Source organism: Pteronotus mesoamericanus, unplaced genomic scaffold (assembly GCF_021234165.1).
Source record: "Pteronotus mesoamericanus isolate MK-2021 breed Mesoamerican mustached bat unplaced genomic scaffold, CSHL_Meso_final contig_182, whole genome shotgun sequence".
Classification (NCBI taxonomy): Eukaryota; Metazoa; Chordata; class Mammalia; order Chiroptera; family Mormoopidae; genus Pteronotus; species Pteronotus mesoamericanus.
In genome coordinates this window covers 15,521,466-15,543,553 of record NW_026555078.1, presented here as the reverse complement: position 1 = coordinate 15,543,553, position 22,088 = coordinate 15,521,466, and the positions used below count along the sequence as shown (strand labels likewise).

General features: G+C 38.7%; 1 protein-coding gene across 1 annotated transcript in view; it reads right to left on the bottom strand.

Moving 5' to 3' along the window:
* The window catches only part of SNW1 (SNW domain containing 1), a 31,249-nt gene extending 14,673 nt beyond the window's left edge, over positions 1–16,576 (bottom strand). Inside the window, exons 1-3 of the mRNA XM_054567208.1 lie at positions 16,487–16,576; positions 11,002–11,155; positions 7,496–7,657 (exon numbers count right to left, since the gene is read on the bottom strand). Coding sequence (XP_054423183.1) covers positions 7,496–7,657; positions 11,002–11,155; positions 16,487–16,500 — 330 coding nt within the window. The 5' untranslated portion in view covers positions 16,501–16,576. The remainder of the gene's footprint in view (positions 1–7,495; positions 7,658–11,001; positions 11,156–16,486) is intronic.
* Positions 16,577–22,088: the final 5,512 nt, after the last annotated feature.

Below are 22,088 nucleotides of genomic sequence, written 5' to 3'. Positions count from 1 at the left end.
TGTTAATTTCCCAGAAAAAACAAACGAATAATTTCATGGTGATAGACTAAAATCTCTAGCTTGTTTTTCCTCAGGAATTAGACAAAGGGCCAGGAAAGAAGTATAGATGATTTACCATCAAACATGTACTATATGTGAGCTACCAGTGTCACCACCCTCTGAGTGCCCACTTTGGAAGTGACCCTAAAGCTCACTCTGGCTGAGAAGAGTGAGGCTCCGTGCACGAAGATCATGCAGCAAGTAACTGACCTCAGAAGTCTCATTTTTCTTGAGGATGGACAAATCTACAGGACAATTTAAAGTTATACAGCAATTCTCTGGAAAAAAAAAATACTAGGACTACGAAGAGTTAATTACTGTTACAGAGCAATTATTACAGAAGAGAGTCTAAGGAAATGGCTCCCTGGTAGTCATATATGCTCAACATAAAGTTTCAATACTAATTTAGCATATAAGAGCCATTTGCTGCTTCGTATTTGGGTATTCCAAAGTTAATAACCCTTTAAATGAGCGTCAGTAAGATTCTAGCAGCTCACAAAGCTAAGTGAAGGACATCTGAAGAGCAAGATTTCGCCATCGTAATTAAATACAAAACCCCCAATTTTTATTGCCAGAGAACCAAATGTGCTGAAGAAATTCAGTATATCCCAGGAGGCAAAGGGGTTGGGGAGGGTTATCTGAAAAATACAAAAAATTCCTGAAGGTATCAGAAGCACAAATGAGCTTTGTGAAAAGATAACGCAATAACTCATCTGTGAAACAGATTTTTTTTTTAATACTGAAAACTGGCAAAAAACTGGATTGACCAAAAAGACAAGCCTATAAACATACTCACCATTTCGGAGGTAGAAAGAAAACACTATTTTTAGGTTAAGCTAGTTCGTGAAAGCACACGAACAAGGTAATAAAAACATACAAAATCATCTTGGGGTTAGTTTAAAGTTGTTAGATTCGGGGAGGCAGGAGAGGTTGAAGGCATCTTTCAGGCAGTATCATGAAACAGTTCCTATAGAACTATTTCAGAAGGAAAAATGTAAACACCAAGGCATTTTATTTTAAGCCTTATAATTCAGGTCACAATTGAAAAATATCTTGGTATTCCTACCAAGATTTACTTCAAGAAATGTTTTCCCTCCAAATTTGTATTAACAATAAGTCTTGTACACAGTATTACTTTACATGTAGAAGAGATCAATGGCCTTAGACTTGCACTGGAATATTATCCCTTAGAATCCTTGTTCTTCACCTCTTATACCTAGAGCTAGCATTTTCCATTCTTGTTCTATTAAGATTTCATTGAGAACTCCCTCTTTTCTCAAAAATACCAATCCCTCTGACATAAATCAGAAATCTTTGTACTATACTGCAAATTCAATAATCCAACAAACTATTTTCATTCTATGTAAAGAACTCATCATATCAGCTTCCTGAATAAGATTTTTAAAAATTCATTTTGTACATTTAGTAGCCAATGTACAAAATTAAGAAAATCAGTGATTTTAAAACAGGGTATTATTGCCACTTCCAGGCCTTTGTAAAGATGAGAGCTTATTTTCTGGTTAAGTCAATGGGGATGGCATTTAAAAGGTAGCGTCAGTTATGTTAAGTGTTATAAAATGCTCAAGACAGTCCCAAACAATCAAGAAGAGTCCCATTCTCCAAATGCCAAAGCATAGCAGGTACTAAGTTAACGTCGAATTATTAAATGCATTAAAAATTCCGTGTGTTAATTCATCCAATTAAAAAAACTAAAGTACATATTGATTAAATCTGTATAAGGAATTTAAATGTATACTCCAGGGCATAAAGTCCAGCAAGGAAACACAGCCACCAGAATCAGTGTTAGGACAGTCCAGGTATCCCCTCTATTCAGTCTCTTTCTTCTTACATTCACCAAATGCTCTCTCCGTTTTTTTAAAGAATCTTCAGTGCTCTTTTGTAGTTGCTGGTTTTAAGATTTTCTGTTTTAGCAGTTTTGGGTTCATGGAAGAATTAAAAGGTAGCTTTCCTACCTCCTGTCCCTACACATGCACAGATTCCCTCGTCAGGGTCAGGATTATTATGAACGTGAGAGCGATACCTCTATAAACTACTAGTTTGGGGTTCATTTCTGGTGCCTACATTATGGACATCATGGTATAAAGGAAAAGTTCTTTAGAGACTGAAACCTAAAACAGTTCAGTTTTAACACTTCTACTCTATTTTCATTACAAAATAATCACCAATATACATGTTTGTTAGAGAAAGAAAAAAAAAAACAACTTCCAGGGATTCTCTGGAAATCAAATAAAATTTGTGGTTGCCAACCTTGAAACATAATGCAAAATGGGCTAAAACTGTATTTCACACAAAATTACACAACCTGCTAATGCCAAATGATTGTCCTAAAGTGCTTTTTCCTAGCAGATGAGAGAGAACCACCACGTATCAATACACAGTGATTATTCCAAAGACAGAGATATATACCGCAACAAAGGCAGCTGAAGTCAAGTGAAGGCCTCCAGCACATGGGGTAAATTTCCAGCATATGTTCTGCACATATAGGGGTCTGTTTTTCCTGTTGCAGGAGTGGACTGTGCTTCCTTACTGGTTTCAGACGTGGTTTTCTATTATTCAGTGAAAACTGCTATCACTCCTCCAGGAAACCCAGGTGAATGCCTGTGTATCATCAGGCACTAAGTTAGGTGCCCAAGAGGAAAACATAAAGGTAAAATCTCTCACCTCTAAGATCACTAGTTAATGAATAATTACAACAAAAGGTCATGACTGCTATAATAGAGTAAATACAGGGAATAGGGAGGAAGGAGTGCCAATCTAGCCGGAGAAGATCAGGGTGGGTATCCTGGAACAGTGAAGGGTGAGCTGCACTTTGAAGGTAATAGGAGTTTAGTCAAAGACTAGGGGGAGGGCTTTTCTCAGCATAGGGCTTTAATCATGAGAAGTTCCCAAGGTAACAGAATGTGCCATATTAGAACTGCACGTAGTTCCTTATGGTATTTATAGGGGATGCCTGAAAGTTATTTCTTCTTTTTTTTCCATTTTAAAAAATTTATTATTGTATTATTTTTAAATATATATTTTATTGATTATGTTATTACAGTTGTCCCATTTTTTTTCTCCCCCCTTTCCCCTTCCACCTTGCACTGCCCCACTACCCAGCATTCCCCCCTTAGTTCATGTCTTTGGGTCATACATGTAAGTTCTTCTGCTTCTCCATTTCCTATACTATTCTTAACCTCCCTCTGCCTATTTTGTACCTACTATTTATGTTGCTTATTCCTTGTACCTTTCCCCCATTCTTCCCTCCCACCCCCTGGCTCTGTTTTACTGTTCATAGTTTTTGATCTTCTTTTTCTTAGATAAGTCCCTTTAACGTTTCATATAATAAGGGCTTGGTGATGACAAACTCCTTTAACTTTACCTTATCCAGAAAGCACTTTATCTGCCCTTCCATTCGAAATGAAAGCTTTGCTGGATATAGTCGTCTTGGATGTAGGCCCTTGCTTTTCATGACTTTGAAAACTTCTTGCCAGCCCCTTCTTGCCTGCAAGGTTTCTTTTGAGAAATCAGCCGATAGTCTTTGGGAAGTCCTTTGCAGGTAACTGTCCCCTTTTCTCTTGCTGTAAGATTCTCTCCTTACCTTTAATCTTGGGTAATGGAATTATGATGTAGCTTGGTGTGTGCTTCCTTGGGTCCAACTTCTTTGGGATTCTCTCAGCTTCCTGGATCTCCTGGAAGTCTATTTCCTTGGCCAGATTGGGAAGTTCTTCATTATTTTTTCAAATAAGTTTTCAATTTCTTGCTCTTCCTTCTTCTCCTTCTGGCACCCCTATGATTTGGATGTTGGAACATTTTAAAGTTGTTCCAGAGGTTCCTAAGCCTCTCATTTTTTTGAGTTCTTGTTTCTTCATTCTGTTCTGGTTGAATGTTTATCTCTTCCTTCTGCTCCAAATCATTGATCTGAGTCCTGGTTTCCTTCCCTTTACTGTTGATTCCCTGTAAATTTTTATTTCACTTTGCATAGCCTTTGTTTTTTCCTCCATTTTGCGACCATACTCAACCAATTCAGTGAGCATCCAGATTACCAGTGTTTTGAACTGTGTACCTGATAGGTTGGCTATCTGTTCATTGCTTAGTTCTTTTTTTGGAGCTTTGATCTGTTCTTTCATTTGGGCCACATTTCTTTGCGTTAGTGTGCCTGTGATGTTGGCAGGGGCGGACCCTTAGGTATTCGCCAGGGCAGGGCAGCCCAGGTTCCCGAGTTGGGACGCTGTCTGTGGGGGAGGGGTCTGAAAGGGAACAACGCTGCTTGCTCGGTTCCCTGCCCACAAGCAAACTGCGCCCTTCTACTACTGATTCCCATATGGGTGGGTTTGTGTACATTTTAGGACCTCATAGGTCTCTCCAACGGACTCTCCTCTGAGGCTGGGAGTTTCTCCTGCTGCCGCAACCCCCACAGGTTTTTACCTCCAAAGGTTTTGAGCTTTTCTCTTCCTGCACTGGAACCCTGGATTGCGTGGTCTGTCTTGTTCCCCAGTTGCTCCTCCAGTTTATTTGTATGCAAATGTGGAACCACCCCATTGGCCAGCCTCTGCCTTGCCCACCAGGTCCTCCAGCTGCCGCCTTGCTGTGTGGCCTCTCCTCCCCAGCTGTCTACCTCCAGCCCTCCTACCAGTCTGGATGACTGTTTCTTCTTTAACTCCTTGGTTGTGAGACTTCCATACAGTTTGATTTTCTGGTAGTTCTGGTTGTTTTTGTTTTGAAATTTGTTGTTGTCCTTCTTTGGATTGTGAGAGGAGGCAAAGTATATCTACGTACGCCTCCATCTTGACCGGAATTGAAAGTTATTTCTTCTTTAACAACTGCCTACAATGGTGATTATTTTGTATTGAAAATAAATAGAATGGCTAAAACTGGACTTTTTATTTTTGGATTTCAGTTTTCTGATCATGAGAGCTGAGTCTAGAATAGAGAGGTAAACAAGGGGTCAAGTATGCCATAAGGAGCTTGGCGGGTTCTAAACCTGAAGACCATGGAAACATTTCAAGTGTGCAAGATTTCAAGGAGAGAAAGATAAACAGATAAACAGGAATGTATTTTTTTTTTTCAGGTAGGTGAGGCAAATGCCAACAAGATGGGTTCAGATTCTGCTGCAAGAAAGAAATGATAGGGGCCTGAACTAAGTAGCAGAAGGGAATGCACATGATAAGTGTTAAGAAAATAAGATAGATCAGGGTGACTAAACAGATGGAGGGTCTGAGGGAAACACACAAAAATGGAATGACTGCAAGCAAAGGCTTTTTAGTGAATATACTGGCATATGTGTCGCACTTAAGACCTGAATATTCTTTGGCTCAATAAGTCCAATTTATTTTATACAAATATTCATGTGTAAAAAAATATTTGTAAGTGAATCTTGAATAAAGTACTGTTTTTATTCTAAAACAGTAAACTAAAAAAATGGAAAAACATAAGGGCAAAAGTGCATCATCGAATTCTATATAAATTTTTTAAAAATGAAGTAGACCTATAGGCACTAACAAAGATCTTCAAAACATAGTAAGAGAAAGCAAGTCTATGGAAGTTATGGGTAGTAAACTCTTATTCATGTAAAGAAAGATATATATGTTTATGTGTGTGTAAAGTGGGAAAATGTATATATACACACATTCACACACTCCCCCCCACAAATCCGTATCAAAGGTCTGGAAAGATATATATCATTGTAGTAACAGTGGCTACCTCTGGGAAGTGGGAGAAGTAGGCAGTACTGTATATACTTATACAGTTTTGGTATCTTTTACTGTAAAAATATATTATTGTATTTTTTTTTTAAATCAGTAAAATAAAGGGAAAAAAAGGACTCCCTGGCTTTTAGTAGTCAGGAAGGTATCAGTGCTAATCACTGAGTTAGAGAATAAGAAAGGAAGATAAAGTGAAAAATTATGCGGTTAGTTTTGGATTTGAGATAGTACTTGGGGAAATCTAGATAGATCTGCCCTTACAAGGGCCTAGAGCCCAGGAGAGAAAACTGGGCTGCAGACACAGATTTGACAGTTATCAGCACGGGAGTGACATTTTAGCTAAGGGCATGAATTAGATTAGACAAAGAATGCATTGTGAGAAAAAAAATCTTCAAGACCTTCACAGGAGATCGATCTCAGTCGACTGGTTCAGGTGAAGCTAAATCAAAAGGAAGAAGCAGTGAGGGCAGAAAACAACTCTTGCAAGAAGCTTGAAGGAAAGTGAAGAGAATTATGTGGAAATTTGGCAGGAGCTAGAGGGAGTCTTGAGGTAGTCAGAGAAAAACTTTTCTTTCAAAAGATGACAAAAGCAAGAGTAGTCAAATGCTAACAGGAAGGAGCCAGCAGAAGAGAAGTAAAGGCATAACCTTAAAAAGTCTAAAGAAAAGGTGGGGTTATAAAGGGGAGGGGAAGGGATGAGATCCAGAAAACACTAAAATACATGTGGCAAGATTAAATTTAGGTAGGAGAGGAGATTTTCTTATAGAGATGAAAGGAAAAGTCAAGACAAAAATACAAGAGCAGGATAAAGAAAGCTGACAATTTCCTTATAGTCTGGCTATGCGAAGAGATGGGGAGTCACCTTATTAAGCGGAGATGGGATAGACAGGGGTAGGAGTTGAAAGTTGGAGAAACAACAACAGAGTCCAGTTGAAACCTGAGATACAAATTGCATGACTGCATAACTGTTTTCCGAGAAACTCATCAGCCATGACTAGAACAAGGGTGGGTTATCATTGGAGTTATTTTAGAGGGTAAAATGAGACCGGGAAAGAGACTGAGCCAGGTACTGAAGGCTCTTAAGTATTTTCCCCAACATCTTCAACTCTAAAGAAATCTTTTACCTCTATTTGGTGCATTTATTTATGAGAAAGAAGAAAAACTAGATCTTCTTAAAAACAGTTTCTTGGTTCTTAAGTGTAGCTGCTCTGTGATGATATTTTAAGCACATTTTATTTTTGGTCTTTGGATTACTTTCTAAGCCAGGCCATCCTAAATCTGGATACCAAGTACCAGTTTTATATTTAATCAGGGGAAAAAAAGAAGTTTGTGTAATTAGTATAGCCAAATAAACTATAAAATAATGAAGTATTTATGTAAGTACTTTGTAAGTATATGAGGGAAGACACTATAGACAAAATTGGATATGGATTTATATTTATAAAAATTTGCTAGCATTTAAAAAAGGTTAGTACTATAAAATAATTGTTTTCAAATGTAAACTAAGTAAAAACCTTAGTATATATAAGCTATCATCAATTGGGAAAATTTCAAAGGAAAAAGTCATTAATGTTATGAAGTCATAATGCAATGTTCATATTGTTATGAACTCCTATCTTCAGTTAGCCTAAGTAAATTTCACTGCTACCTTTAACATAAACTAAATGGACAGAAATTTATTATTTCAACACAGTTAAAAAGCTTCTTCACAAGATAATTATCAATGGGAAAAAAATAATTGAGAGGGTTACCTTGTCTTTTGACTGTCCCTGTCGAGCAATTGCATCGTATTTAATTTTTCCTTCAGCATCCACCTGAATGGCCAGTGCATTTGACATCTTTTTCTTCCGTCCCATATCCAGTGGATACTGGGCCACATGGATCTCTGGAAAAGCACCTCCATCTCCAAAATCCTATGTATTAAAAAGAAATAAAAAATATAATAGTAATTTGAGATTCGTTATATTCATTATTTCAACAAATAATGACAAAGCTTTTATTATGCAAGAAGTTAGAGATATAGCATTAAATAAAACAGGGTTCTCTGATCTTGTGGAGTGTATATTCTACTGGGCAAAAATATAAAAAAGCATAATCTTTGGCTTGTGATAAATACCTTGTAAGTAATGAAAAGACTGGGAAGAGGGGCTACTTTTGCTACTGTCGCTGGGATTGTGTTTGTGAAGAGGTAAAATGAACTAAAGTCTGAATGATGAAAAATCAGTTGTGGGAAGACCTGAGGGGAGCATCTTCTTGGCACATCAAACAGCAAGTGTGAAGGCCTTGCTGCAAGAATAAGCTTAGCATGTCCCAGGAAACAAGAGTCCTGTGGGGCCGTGGCTTATTGAGGACAGAGGGGCAGACACACGGGTGATAAGGCTGCATGGAGACACAAATACCAAATCACTGAAGGGCTTCTAGACCATGGCAAGGAATCTGGCTTTTATATGTGGCAGGGAAATATTAAGCAAAATGTTTAAGACAAGGAAAAGATTTTTAGTTTTAGCATAAATAATTTTCTTAGTGAGGACTAGGTCAAGCTACAGTTAGGGCAGAAATGTAAAGATTTTTTTTTTCTTGGAATCAATTTTAATAACACGGTATCTGTATTCAGTTTCCCATGAGAAGCAAACAGAATAGGAAAAATCAGAAATAAGCGTATCACATTTCTAATGATGATTATATATGTAATTATTTAGGAAAACTAAGACTTCTAAAGTAGAACAGATAAAGTCTGTCAATGAAATTTAATGTACAAAAAAGGTAGATCAAATAAACATGAAAGTTGATATAAATTTGTTAAAACTGTATTTGCTTAGTACCTTATTATAATTTACAAAATATAATTTACATTATTTCATTTAATTCTTATAATTCTTCAAAACCTCATACTTTCTTATGGGGAAAAACTCAAGTTTAGAAAAGTTAAGGGATTTTCCCGAGGTGTTTCATGGCTATCATATGCAGGACTTGAACCTAGCTCTTTTGAATCGAAAAAAACTCTATTTCCTATTAAATCTAAATATCTTTCTTTTAGCGCTCCCCCCCAAAAAACAGGCAAATCACTACTAAGAAATATTAGGAAAACGGTATTAAAATGAATTATTTAGAGAGGGTTTGATGAAATAATTTATGAAAAAAACCACTTTTATAAGACCTCACCCTTCAAGAATTATTTCATTAGATCATGTATATGATTTCCTAGGTAAAATATGCTTACCTGCTAAAAAAAATTTGACATTTCAAAAAACAAACAATAAAGCTAAGGGAGACATTTTCTTACAAATTAAGCAGAAATAGTTAAAGCAGTTCCAAGAAAGGTGCCACCTGTACCCAGGCCGTCAATCTGTCACACGCTCAGATTTGCTAGAGTCCTTCAACTATAATAAGCACTTCAGAACTGTAGGTGTAGCATTATGTGCTCATTAAGCTTGCCAGAAAATCATAGCTTTTACTCTGAAACCTAGAACAAAATGCTTTCTTCTGCAGAACATTCACTACCCTCAAGAAGCATTCATGGTATTTTAAGATTAGCTGGCCATTTTGGTATGATTTTCAAATAAACTGTTCTGTTCTACCATGATATATGGAACCTTTGATAGTCAAGATTTTAAAAAACTAATAGTACTTGAATATCATAATGCTGAAATGGAAGCAAGGATGAGATTTCTGTTGTATGTAAAATAACGCCTGCCACCTGTAGTCTTTAGGCCAAATGAAGAATATCTATAATCCCTCAAAAGAGACACTCGGATCTTTTATTAGGATCCACCTTTTTACCCCATATTAGCCTCTTTGATGATCTTTTATTTTGCTCTGCTTCTCACAAATTACACTATCAGCAAAAACAAAAGCAACAACAAAAATCCTTTATTAATTGTAAGACTGGCCTTCACACTCTAGAATTAGTGAGGACCAGAGGATAGCTGAGGAAAAAAAAGACAAGGACTATCTTAGAAGACATAATCTAGTTAGGTGTTCATCTTCTAGACTCTGTAAAGAGTTCTGGTGGGTAGGGGGAATGACAAGCATGGACAGGCTCAGAATATAGATAGCTTCTTGCAGGGTGCTAAGTAACGAGATTCAATAGAATGAATACTCAGTTCATTTACTATGATCACACTTGGAGGCATATGAAAAAAAGCTAAGGGCATGAGACCTTCACACTTGTAAAAATCATAACCATATGACAGAATATAACATAATAAAATGAAAATAAAATGAAAATAATTGGGTGCAAAAGTAAATGGCATAGGCAATTAAAGATTTTTAATAGGGCAATTGTTCCTTGGGACTTGAAGGAGGAAAATTTGCAGAGTCAGAATGATTTGGGGAGAGGAAAAAGGCTTGATGATACAGAAGTGGTCTTGGGGAAGCAAAATGAATTAAATATCAAATGTTTGCTTTTTTCCATAGATTAAAAAAAGGTGGCAAGTATGGGAAAGTGTGACTTGGAATTAGGGAAAGGAATATGCATTGAACTGATGTACAGGATTCTGAGTAATCAGGAGGATAGGTGCTGCCATAGAAGTTTGTTATTTGCAAACATGCTAATGACATTAAAAATCATTCTAGATTCTTTCTCTCCCCCTCATGCCTCTAAATCAACCATCAAATTCTATCTCTTACACCCCTTAAAAATTTACCTAATAAAATAAAGATAATAAACAGAGGAATAAAGGTTAGGATGTGTCCAGGGTCACACAAATAGTAAGTAATACCTATGATGCAAAATAAGTTTTGTTTTTTAAACTCCTTGTTAATGCTCTTTCCACTATACCCACTGCGAAAGAAAACAGAAAAAGAAATGCTGCTGGAGTTTTCCTTGGAGGAAAGTTGTCTCTTTATGGTTATGTGGTATTATGCATATAGGGAGGAGGAGGTGGGGAAAAGTACACAAACATGAAATCATTCTTTCATCTTTTCCCTCTTACTTCCCCGTTATTTTTCATATGCTATAATCCCTAGATTTATGGAAGGTATATTAGTTTCTTTTGTGCATGTTTAATAGTTTGGCATAAGAAGAGATATAAACTACTACAATTCTTCAGTAATCAGAAAGCAGTTGATGATAATAAGCAAGAAGAAAAAGATCAATCTTCTGAAAAGTAAATATATGTCTTGGAAGGTTACAACCGGCATTTCTATCACACTGACACACATATGTGGAGATTTTAGGGTTTAAATTTATTTTACAAAGGTACTATAAAAACTTTCAGCACAATGTAATAAATCCAAACTGAAGATCCATGTTTACCTCTAATAATCGAGGTATCCAGCCTTTCCGGTACCCGTATGGGGGAGGCTCCCTTCGGGAGGAGACCAGTGAGGTCTGTCGTGATCTCTGGGATCTTGCCTTTTCTTCAGCCTCAAGCTGGTCCTGAGACAGCTGAGTAGGTGCAGGTAAAAAGCTGCAAGCAAACATAATAGAAGTCAGATTTTAAAAACTCTTACAATTAATTTGATTATTGCAATTTGGCCACCAGAGACTGTTTTCCTGTAAGACTTTTTCCTTCAAGCAAAAGTGCAAACTTTTCAATGATCTATGGCAGAATTCATTACAGTCATTTTGTTATGCCTAGAAAACAATGAGTACTCAGAGACACACAGTAAAAACATTTGACTAGAATGCAGGCAAATGGTGCCCAGAAACAATTAACAGGTATTTTACGTACTAGACAAACTATTGAGTTTTTATGCTTCCGCTTTTCTTTTCAGGTAACAAGCAAGTAAACATTCTCAATTATCCAGAAGCCAACTGACTAGCAGTATATGATTTTCTTGGTGTCTTTTTGCTCACATTTCTTATTTTTAACTATTTTACTCTTGTGCATCTCTCGTTTAACTACCTTAATGTCAATATAAAAGAACAAGGATTAGAACTGAATCTAACAAAGAGGTTGATAAGAGAAAGAAACACAGGTTGCATATTTAAATGTGCTTTCCCAAGCGTATCTAGTTTAGAATACAATTTAAAAGTTAAGAGGTCAGCCCTCCATGGTGTGGCTCATTTGGTTGGGTGTCATTCCTGAGAAATGAAAAATTGCCGGCTCTATTCTGGCTAGGGTACATGCCTAGATTGTGGGTTTGTCTGGGTTGGGGTGTGTGAAAGAGGCAACTGATTGATGTTTCTCTCCGTCTTCCCCCCCCACCCCCTCTTTCCAAAAATAAATAGTTTTGAAAAAATTAAATAAAACTCAAGAGATCAAGGATTTAAAGTCTAAAGATGTAGTTTGTCATTCTTTATCCAAAACAGCTGTTCTACTAAATGAGTGATTTTCAACTTTCTTCATCTCATTGCATGTATAAACTAATTACTAAAATTCTGCAGCACAACAAAAAATATTTTTCGATCTGACCAAAAAAAAAAGGTATGATTTTGATCTGTTCACACTGGACTGTTACTGTTGTGTTAGCTGTTGTCATTTTTTTAATTTGACAATCTAAGGCAGGGGTGTCCAAGCTGCAGCCTGTACAGGCCGCATGTGGCTCAGTATGGCTATGAATGTGGCCCAACACAGTATCATAAATTTACTTAAAACATTATGAGATTTTTTTTGATTATGTGTCACAATGTATTTAACGTGTGTGTGGCCCAAGACAATTCTTCTTCCAGTGCGGCCCAGAGACACCAGAAGGATGGACAGCCCTGAAGGGAAAAAGAGGTCAGGCTCCTGACTAAATAATCAGGTATTGCATGTTTTAATAACTCCTGTGGCAAACCAATTGTAAATCACTGTACTAACCCATTCCTAACAATTTTTAAGTATGCTATTATAGAGCTACTCCAAAGTGCCACAAAAGGATTGCAGTAGGTAAATAATATGTTTAATGGAAAAGTTAAGGTCCCTTTGTAATTCTTGGCTAGTATGCATATTTGAATGAGCAGCAGAACTCATTTATTCAAAAATATTTATTGATCACTTGAGTGCAGGCACTGTGCTAAGTAAGCAATAAGCTATAAAACGAGAGATACAGCTTAAAGTCTTGCGGGGAGACAAATAATCATACAATCCAGAATTATAAATTATATTAAGTGATGAAGGAAAAGTTCAGAGAGCTATGACAACATATACCAGAGGGATCTAATACAGTGGGGACAGGGGATGCCAGGTGAGGTGATGGCTAAGAGCTCAGGGTTCAAAGCCTACCTATGCCACTTACTGACCTGGATAAGCTACTCACCTCTCTGAAACTGTTTTGTCGCTGTAATGGCAGATCAAAAGATTACCCACATCATAAGGTTGTTATAAATATCGAATGAGAAAAATCCATTAGACCTGTGTTCCATAAATATTTGGTTATTTGGAGCTGTTCTGATTCCCCCAGTTTGAGTTAGTTGCCCACATCCATACTTCCGCAAGACCCTCTGTGTACCACTACTGTTAACGCTATCTTAGTGTACTGTAATAATCTCTGCATTTACTTTTTGTCCTCCTCTCACTAGACTGTAAGCAACTTGAGAACAAGAGTCAAGCCTTCTGCCTCTTTCATCCCTAACTCCTCTGGCATTATCTGGTTCACAGCAAGGGCTACTTAAATGTTTGCAGGAGAAATAAATTCACTCCTACCCTCTACGCCCACCCTCTTATGTCACTATAGCCCTCTTGCCTTTCCTTAGGCCATCTCAGGATCTTTGTATTTGCTATTATTCCCTCTGTCATAACACAGTACGTTACTTACTAAGAACATTATAGTGTTGTTATAAGAAACTCTTCCTCAGATCTTTGAGTGCTTGCTTCTTGGCAGTCATGTCTCTGCTCAAATTTACACCTCCCTAGAGCTATTTTATGACCATCTTGTCCAAAACTCCACCTTTTATTCCTAATACTTACTACCTAATTGTATTATTAATTTATTTACTCATATATAGTCTGTCTTTCCTAGAATATAAGTTCTGTAAGGACAAGGAGTTAACCTGATTCAATACTGTAAAACCTTCACTTGCAACAATACCTGGCATATGGTAGATTTTTAACAAATAATGGAATGAATGAATAAATTGAGTCCAAAGAATAAATAACCATAGTTATTTTCAGTAAACCATATATACCCAATACATAGATGAATACAAAGAAACCCAATTTTTACTGTTCCATTTTTTCTTTACCTTCTATTGGAAGACCTAGTCACTAAAATGATCAAAAAGCAGGCAGCCTGCCAAAGCAGAGTTTAGAAAATCCAGTAAACAGGTAAACTGGTCTGGATTAAGGTCAGAACATACTTTAGCCTTTCAGAGGGTCTTAACTTTGTTGCTCCCTATAAAGGATGACACTCTCACAAAGCAGCACACTCCTGGTGGGGAAAAGGGAAAGGGGAGGTGCTATATAGAGGAATGCTGGGGACAAAATATCTACAATGTAGATGTTTGACAATGTGTGAAGACATTTTGTCAGGATTTGGGGGCTGGAGAGTGGAAAGGTGGTAGGGGTGTCACTGGTATCCAGTGGGTAGAGGCCAAAGATGCTGCTAAACATCTCACTCTATGCACAGGACAGCTCCATAAAAGATTGAATTATCCAATCCAAATGTCAGTGCCACTGTTGAGATTTAATATATTTCTTCCCCTTCATTAAAAACGTATATTAAATGTAAGTGATATTATTGAATACATAACCTTAAATGTGAAGGGGGGCCCCCCAAAAACCAGAATTATCTTCTGGAGGGCAGGCCCCTTGTAGCACAGGCTTCCCCCCTGGATGAGTGTTCGAGGAACCCATCATCTGTATCAGCCAGTGCACCTGCTGATGTTGTTGTGAGAGGCTGTGCTCGGCTTCAGTGAACTTTTCTGGAAGACTTTCTGTGCATTTGCCCATCTCATGATGGGGGATTTACAAGTGAACCTGCCTGCAATGCTCTGAGTGTTCAGCAGTTTTTGACCCAAAACTGCATGACACCCCAGTGCCCCACCCTCCATATTCACCTGATCTCCCGGAGACACGAGAATGAAAAAAAGTCCTCAAAGGGAAACATTTTGCCAATGTGGAAGGGGTGAAACAAAAAATGGCAGAAGCACAAAAAGCCATCAAAATCGATGAGTTCAAAAACTGTTCTGAGCGGTGGAAAAACATCTCCATAGATTCACTGCATCAGATGGAGAGTACTTTGAAGTGACTGAAGTTTGAACATGTAAGAATGAATACCAATTTTTATAAATAAATTCCATTTTGGGGGGGTCCCCCTCGCACACTTGAATTTAGACAATTAAACCAGGATGACTTTAAATCTTTAGTTAGTAACAATCACTGGTGACAAGACTGTAACACATCGGTGTGTTAAGTTCCTGCTGTAGTTACTCCCCGGTAGATGTTGGAAATAACATGTCACCTGGGAACTCGGGACCATCTTTAAACATCAAATCAGCTAGAGCAAACTCTACAAAATCAGAAAGCGATGCAGTCCCCAAGACGAGCTCTATTAACTGCACTCTGCCACTGCAATTTTGAGCACGTAATACCCACATCATCTCTGGTACTTTCCCTGTGTGCCCTTCTCAAATTTCCCCTTTTCCATAAAATCTTTCCTCATAACCCCACTAGTCTTTGTCACAGTGCCTCCCATGTAGACGGCCCTCAATCACATGTTTGATTCCCACAATATTTACCAAAGGAAACTCTCCAGTCCATTCAGCTCATTCCACCTAATTCTTTTTGCACTTAAGGTTAACACTACACAAACATTCTGGGTTCTTTGTCTCACATCTGTACGCCTGGGCCATCATCCTTCCTGCAGCTGAAGACTGTCAGATTTCCCCCTGTATATATACAAGCCCTAGGATGGGGCAAGGCGCCAAAAATCCATTCTCAAAATAATTTTCTGATCCAAACATTTTTAGGATTCATACCTGCCATCAGCCAGGAAATATGTGTGTGTGAGGAGAATGAAGTGTGTTTAGGGAGCTCACGCGGACGTCCTAAAATGGTTCTTTCCAACACCTCTTTGACACTTAACTCTCCCTATTGGGTTCACACGGAAAGTTTTTCTACTTAGATGCGGCAGCAAGGTCGCGGACTAGTAGGAGTTACGTAACTCCTCGGCATCTCCCACTTAAGCATCTTTTTCTTAAAGGTAGGGACCAATTTACATGCGGTTACCAAGGAAACCAAGAACAGCAAAAATCTGAAGTGATTCTGTCCACGGAAGAAATTCTAAGGTCCTAAGTTAAAGTGCGGAGCAGCGGCGCGAATTAATAGACAGCGGCCACTATCGTGGCTACTTAAAAATCTCTGTTCAGTGCCATGCCTAACCTCTCCCCCACCCCCAACCCCGGAATCCTCGTTTTGGGACACAGACCACAGAGCTATCCTAGCTGACAAACAGCCGTGAAGCCAAGGCAGTCACCTCCCGCCCGCTTCAACCCGCTCCAAAAGCGACTTCCCTCCACGACCCAATCGCACCCAACCGAACCGCGGCCCCGAAGGAGCGCTCTCCACACCCCCCAAGAAGCTTAAGCGAAAAGCAAGTATGACTTTTCCGCAGTTGAAGCCATAGAACTATTCACCACGCCGCTGCTTTCGGCCCTAGTGAGGAGACAAACTCAACCCGGGAAGCCACTCAGAAAAGACCCCAGCTTCGGCGAGGCCTAGTCGCCCCAATGGCCGACGTGGGGGCCAAGCCTTGGTCTCGGCCCACGTCACTCTGTGCCACGGGCCTGGTCGTCGCCCGGAGAGTGTGAAGAGAGAAATGAAAAAAGTGGGTACTTCCAGACCCTTCCGTATCGAGGACCCGAATTAACAACCCACCTGGTGAGCGCCATCTTCTTCCGCTTGCTTTCAGCGCGAGCGACAGCGCCGCGGGGCGGGTCTTTCCCGGACGAGTTAGGAAGAGGAAGGAGCGCACAATGCGCAGGCGCAGTAGCCGTAGGGCCTGGTGGGATTTGTAGTTCTTTGACCAAGAACCACAATTCGCATCTAACCAGAACAAGCTAGGGTAAGCGATTCTGTTAAGAAAAGCAAATGCATCACTCGTCCGCTGTAAAATGACAGGGTGTTAACGAAGCGGAACGTCCTTTTAAGTTGCTTTATTCTATTCCCTACTCAGTCTCATCTCCCTTTTAGGGGTTCCAAATATAAGACTTCCTGAGACAGCAACATTGAATAAAAGGATGATTTTTAAAACAATAGAAAATCGTGACACTGGTGAATGGAGAGTTTTTGGACACCCTGAAAACGTTCACACTCAAAATTTTTCTTTAAATGCTATCCCTTATCAGCAGACCCCACCCCTCAAAAACATTCTCCAGGTAAGGTATTGTATGATCCTTAGTAAACTACCTTTAGAACTGCCACCCTGGGAAGGAAGACACCAGCTAAGCAGGGCTTCTGGTGGCTAATTAGGCTCAAGTTAAAAACAAAATACCTGTGTTCAAATTAAACAAACAGCCTTGCAGCCGTTTGTACACAGGGATCTCTGAGAAAACTGCACTTCAGGGAGAAGCCTGCACTGAACTGCCTGCCTGCACTGTTTCTGCTGACTGAGCCAGTCCTTATAATGGAGTTCCTGGAATCTTATTTCAACCAAGAGAACTAAGTCCTTCCCCAATCCAATCAGAGCTGCACAGCTCTTACCAACCAGAGTGGCTCTATTCTGACCAATCAGGACATTGCCTTTTAGACCAATCAAACTGTGAAGATTTGGAGTCCTTATTTGCATGAGCACAGACCAATTAGGGATTGGGTGGGGACTTCTGTCATATAAACCTGCTCCCCTCTGGTTTGGAGATCGTGCAGAGCAGACCTGCAAGGAGCGGGAGCAGAGCTGTTTAGTGGGTGGATCATAGCTGTGCCGTATCATAGTCGCGCTGCTTTGCAGTGAATAGTTTCCTTCTTCACTGCACTCTCAAGTTAGGGATTCCTCCTGGTGTTGAATTGACACCAACAACCATTGGTTGAATGTATGTGTTTTAGATGGATTGTGTTTGGATTAAACATAATCTTTGATGAGATAAGATAAATGACATCTGTTTCAAAATATTGGAAAGAAGAAAGTGAGTGCAGTATAGATGAGATGAGAATAGCCCTGAGTTATTTGATCACTGTTGAAGCTGGACAATGGGGACATGGACGTTCATGGTAGTGTTCTACTTTTGTATATGTTTGAAATTTTCCATGATAAAAAGTAAAAACAAACTTTTAATTGCAGTATAGTGTGCATATACTCTTAAGTGTATCACTCTTTGAATTTTCCCAAATCAAAAACACTGGTTTGAGCAGCAGAAGCAGCACCTCCTCCACACACACTCAGCATAACCTCATTTCTGGTGTGACAAGATGTTCCAGGTTCATCTAGTACTTTTCCTGCCCCAGACCTGGGATCAGTCATTTCTCCAAGGAGTCTTCCTTTAGGTAAGAAAGTGATATTTAGAGAAAAAGATCTGGACGTTGTAAGTGCTTGTGTTATTGGGTTGATTATTGTTTGTAAGGTTTTTCAGTGGACAGAGCTAAAAAAAATTCACATGCATTATTTTTTGAGAAAATGCATCATGCCTTCATATCAATATTTTCAAAACTGCAGATACCGGTTACACAGATTCTACTTAACTTTGATTTTATGTGTATTTCTTCTGCGAATCTTGGTACTTAATGGCATAATTGTGTATGTGAAACCATGGATTAGGGAAGACTACTGTAAAATAACAGTCAGAGGACTGATATCTCATAATATGCACAACTCCAGGGATTATGCAGAGCATGTGCAGGGTTGGGGGATGGTGAGGGAAGAAATATTGGGGGAGATCTTAGAATCCTGCCTGCCACAGGGTATAAGCCAAATGAAAAAAGGACATTATTACTTCTTTTTGTAAATGCAGGATTGTTGGTCACATTGTGTAGGGTAACAGTCATGTTCTGGGAGTTGGAAGATGTAAATTCAATCTGTATCTTTACCAATAAGCTGTGTTATCATGGTCAAGACACAACTGCTTTGGCCTCAATTTAACAAATTTAAAATGCTTGTCATGTTAACTACTTTGTGTGTGTGTGTGTGTATGTGTGTGTGTAATAGTGTGATTATGACACTTAATTGAGGTAATGTAGGTGAATGTGTTTAACTCAACTCTAATGAACTATGTAAATATATTAGCTATTACAGTTAATATTTTGGTTGACGGTGATCTGCTTTAACCTCTGCTCCAGGAATGTATTATTTCTAAAAAGAGACTAAAAGAGGAGCAAATAAGAGAAGGTCCCAGAAGCCAAGATCAAGGAGCTTAGATTTAATTCAGCAGGTAACTTGGAGCTGAAGGAGGACTTAAATAGAGAGCCTGGGTCCAAGGAACTGGCAGGAAAGATGATTCTTAAGGCAGAATGGGTTCCTATGGTGATGAGAGACAAAGAAGGACACTGAGGACAAGGTTAAAATAATTAACATGGGAAATCAGCAAGATACAGACTAAGACCTGGGGTGTAGGGCTGAAGAAAAGAGGTACGATAGAGCTTTTAAAATCCATTCTCATTTTTCACAGAGGCACATCTGTGAGAAGCGTATCTACCAGTCCTGGTCCCTTGCTCTCCTTGGGGTATATAAAGAATAGGAACTGACTTTAATAGTAATCTTAGTGAAACATAATTAAGAAGGCAAATCTATTGCGAAAGTAAGATGATATTATACCCAAGGCTAAGTACTTTATTCATGTTTTTAGGGGAAGGGGTTTTGTGTTCCATTGTGCTGCATCTTCCTTGCAGCATTCATTCCTCATTATCACAGGTAATTAGCAGCTACTAGCTCATCCATAGCCCAGTGCAGACCAGAATTAATTCTGCTCCAGGTTGCAAGGAACAATCTACTCACTCTACTCTTGGTATTCCAGGTAGAGGACAGAATTTGCCCTCAGAGAACCTAGGGTCTAAGCTGATTCCTAACTAGCTGTGGCTCCGTAACTACAAGTGTCATTAGTAGTGGTAGCAGAGTCTGGAGTCAGCTTTCCTGGGTTCCTTCTCCAGCTCCCTAATCTACTAGTTGTGCATCCTGGGCAAGTCGCTTAACCTCTCTCAGTTTTCTTGCTGCCTCTCCAACCCCCCAAAATGGAGAAAGTGTATAATCTAGTCTCATAAAGTTGTTGGGACAATTAAATTAGTTAATCATGTAAAGTGCTTAGAACAATATCCAGTATAGAGTGTCAAAAAGTAATAATTATTTTCTGGCCTTAATTTAATTCGCCTTAACAACATTTATTAAGCTTCTTGAACTTCAGATTTTGTAGTAAAGAGAGACGATTGAACTCAGTTTTATTTCCAGGGTACCTACCAACTGACATTCTTTTCTCCTATATGATGCCTGTTTTTATTTATTGCAATGCCAGTATTTTATGCTTTGATGCCATTATGCTTTAGTTATTGCTGCTTTACTTAAATTCATTCTCTAGTGAAAAGTGGCCCTGCCCCATCTCACTGTTCCTCTTTATTTGAAGTCTCTCATTTGCTTTCACAAGCTTTAAAAAAAAAACTTTCAACGTTTAAAAAAAAATGTGTTTGTTTCTACTGAAGTATAGTTTCAAAGGTTGGACTTACCAGATTCCTTAATAACTGCAAAAGGAAAAGTTACCTTTATAATGGATAGATCTGGCTGTTACCACTGTGGTATTTCTAATAGAGGGACAATCTGACTCTAGGTGCTTCCATTATCTGAGGAAGCCAGACCTAACTTCCAGTTCACAAGAAATTCAGGGACTGGAGGAACAAGATAAACAGCACAAGGAAATAATCAGAAAAATATAGAATGTGAGACATTCTACAGGACAACTGGCCTAGGCTCTTTGAGATGTCAGTGTTATAAAGGAAAAAGTAATAGAATAAATGAAAAAAAACTGATGAGACATGCCAAATGCAATGTGTAAAACGCTGACTGGATTCTGGTTCAGTTGGTGAGAACTATAAGAGATATTCTTGGGACAGTTGGACAAATTTGAATATGGACTTGCAGTAGACTACATTATGAAATTTTGGCTAATTTTATCTGGAGCATTTATGACATTGTGGTTATATAGGAGTAAGTAAGAATAATGTCCTTATTCTTAGGAGATGCATGCCGAAGGGTTTGGGGATGAAATGTATGCAACTTGCTTTCAAATAACTTAACTGAAAAACAATAAAAATGTGTGTGTGTGTGTGTGTGTGTGTGTGTGTGTGTGTGTGTGTAGTGAGGTGGGGAGAGAGGGAGGTGGAGGGAGACAGTCAGAAAGCAAGTATAACAAAATGTTAACTGTTGAACCTGGATAGGGGGGTTCCGTATAGGTGTTTAATGAACTATCGTTTCGACTTTTTTATATATATGTATGAACGTTTTTATAAGAAAAATTTAGGTAAGAAAAGCAAAGTTAGCCCTGGCTGGTATGGCTCAGTGGATTGAGTGCTGGCCTGTGAACCAAAAGGTCACCGGCTTGATTCCCAGTCAGGGCACATGCCTGGGTTATGGGCCAGGTCCCCAGTTGGGGACATGTGAGAGGTAACCAAATGATGTTTCTCTCCCTCTTTTTCTCCCTCCCTTTCTCTCTCTCTGAAAATAGATAAATAAAATCTAAAAGAAAAGAAGAGAAAAGTTAGAAGACTCACATTTCCCAATTTCAAAACCTATTACAAAGCTACAGTAATAAAGACAGCGTAGTATTAGCATAAGGATAGACATATAGATCATGGAATAAAAGGGAGAGTCCAGAAATAAACCCACCTGTCTGTGGTCAACTGATTTTTGATAAGGGTGCTGCTATGGTATAAATGTCTCCCTCAAATTCATATGTTGAAACCTAACCCAAGTCTGATGGTGTTAAGAGGTGGAGCCTTTGGGTGGTGATTAAGTTGTGAGGGTAGAGCCCTCATAAATGGGATTAGTGCCCTTATAAAAGAGACCTTAGAGAGTTCTCTTGACACTTCCACCATGAGAGGACACAGCAAGAAGGCACCAGAAAGTGAATCCTCACTGGGCATCAAATCTGTTGGTGCCTTAATCTTTAACTTCCTGGCCTACAGAGCTGTAAGAAAGAAATGTCTGTTGTTTATAAGCTAGTTTATGGTATTTTGTTGTAGCAGTCTGAAGGGACTAAGACAGGTGCCATAGCCATCCAATGGGAAAAGAATAATCTTTTCGAAAAATGGTACCAGGAAACTGAATATCCACATGCAAAAGAATGAAGCTGGATCCTTACTTTACACAGTATATAAAAATTAACCAAAAATAGATTAAATACCTAAAGGTAAGAGTTAAAACAATATAATTCTAGGAAGAAAACATAGGTGTAAGTCTTTGTGATATTGGATTTGGCAAAGGATTTTTAGCTGTGACATCAAAAGCATGAGTTATTAATGAAATAATAAAATTGGACTTCATAAAAATGAAAAACTTTTATGCTTC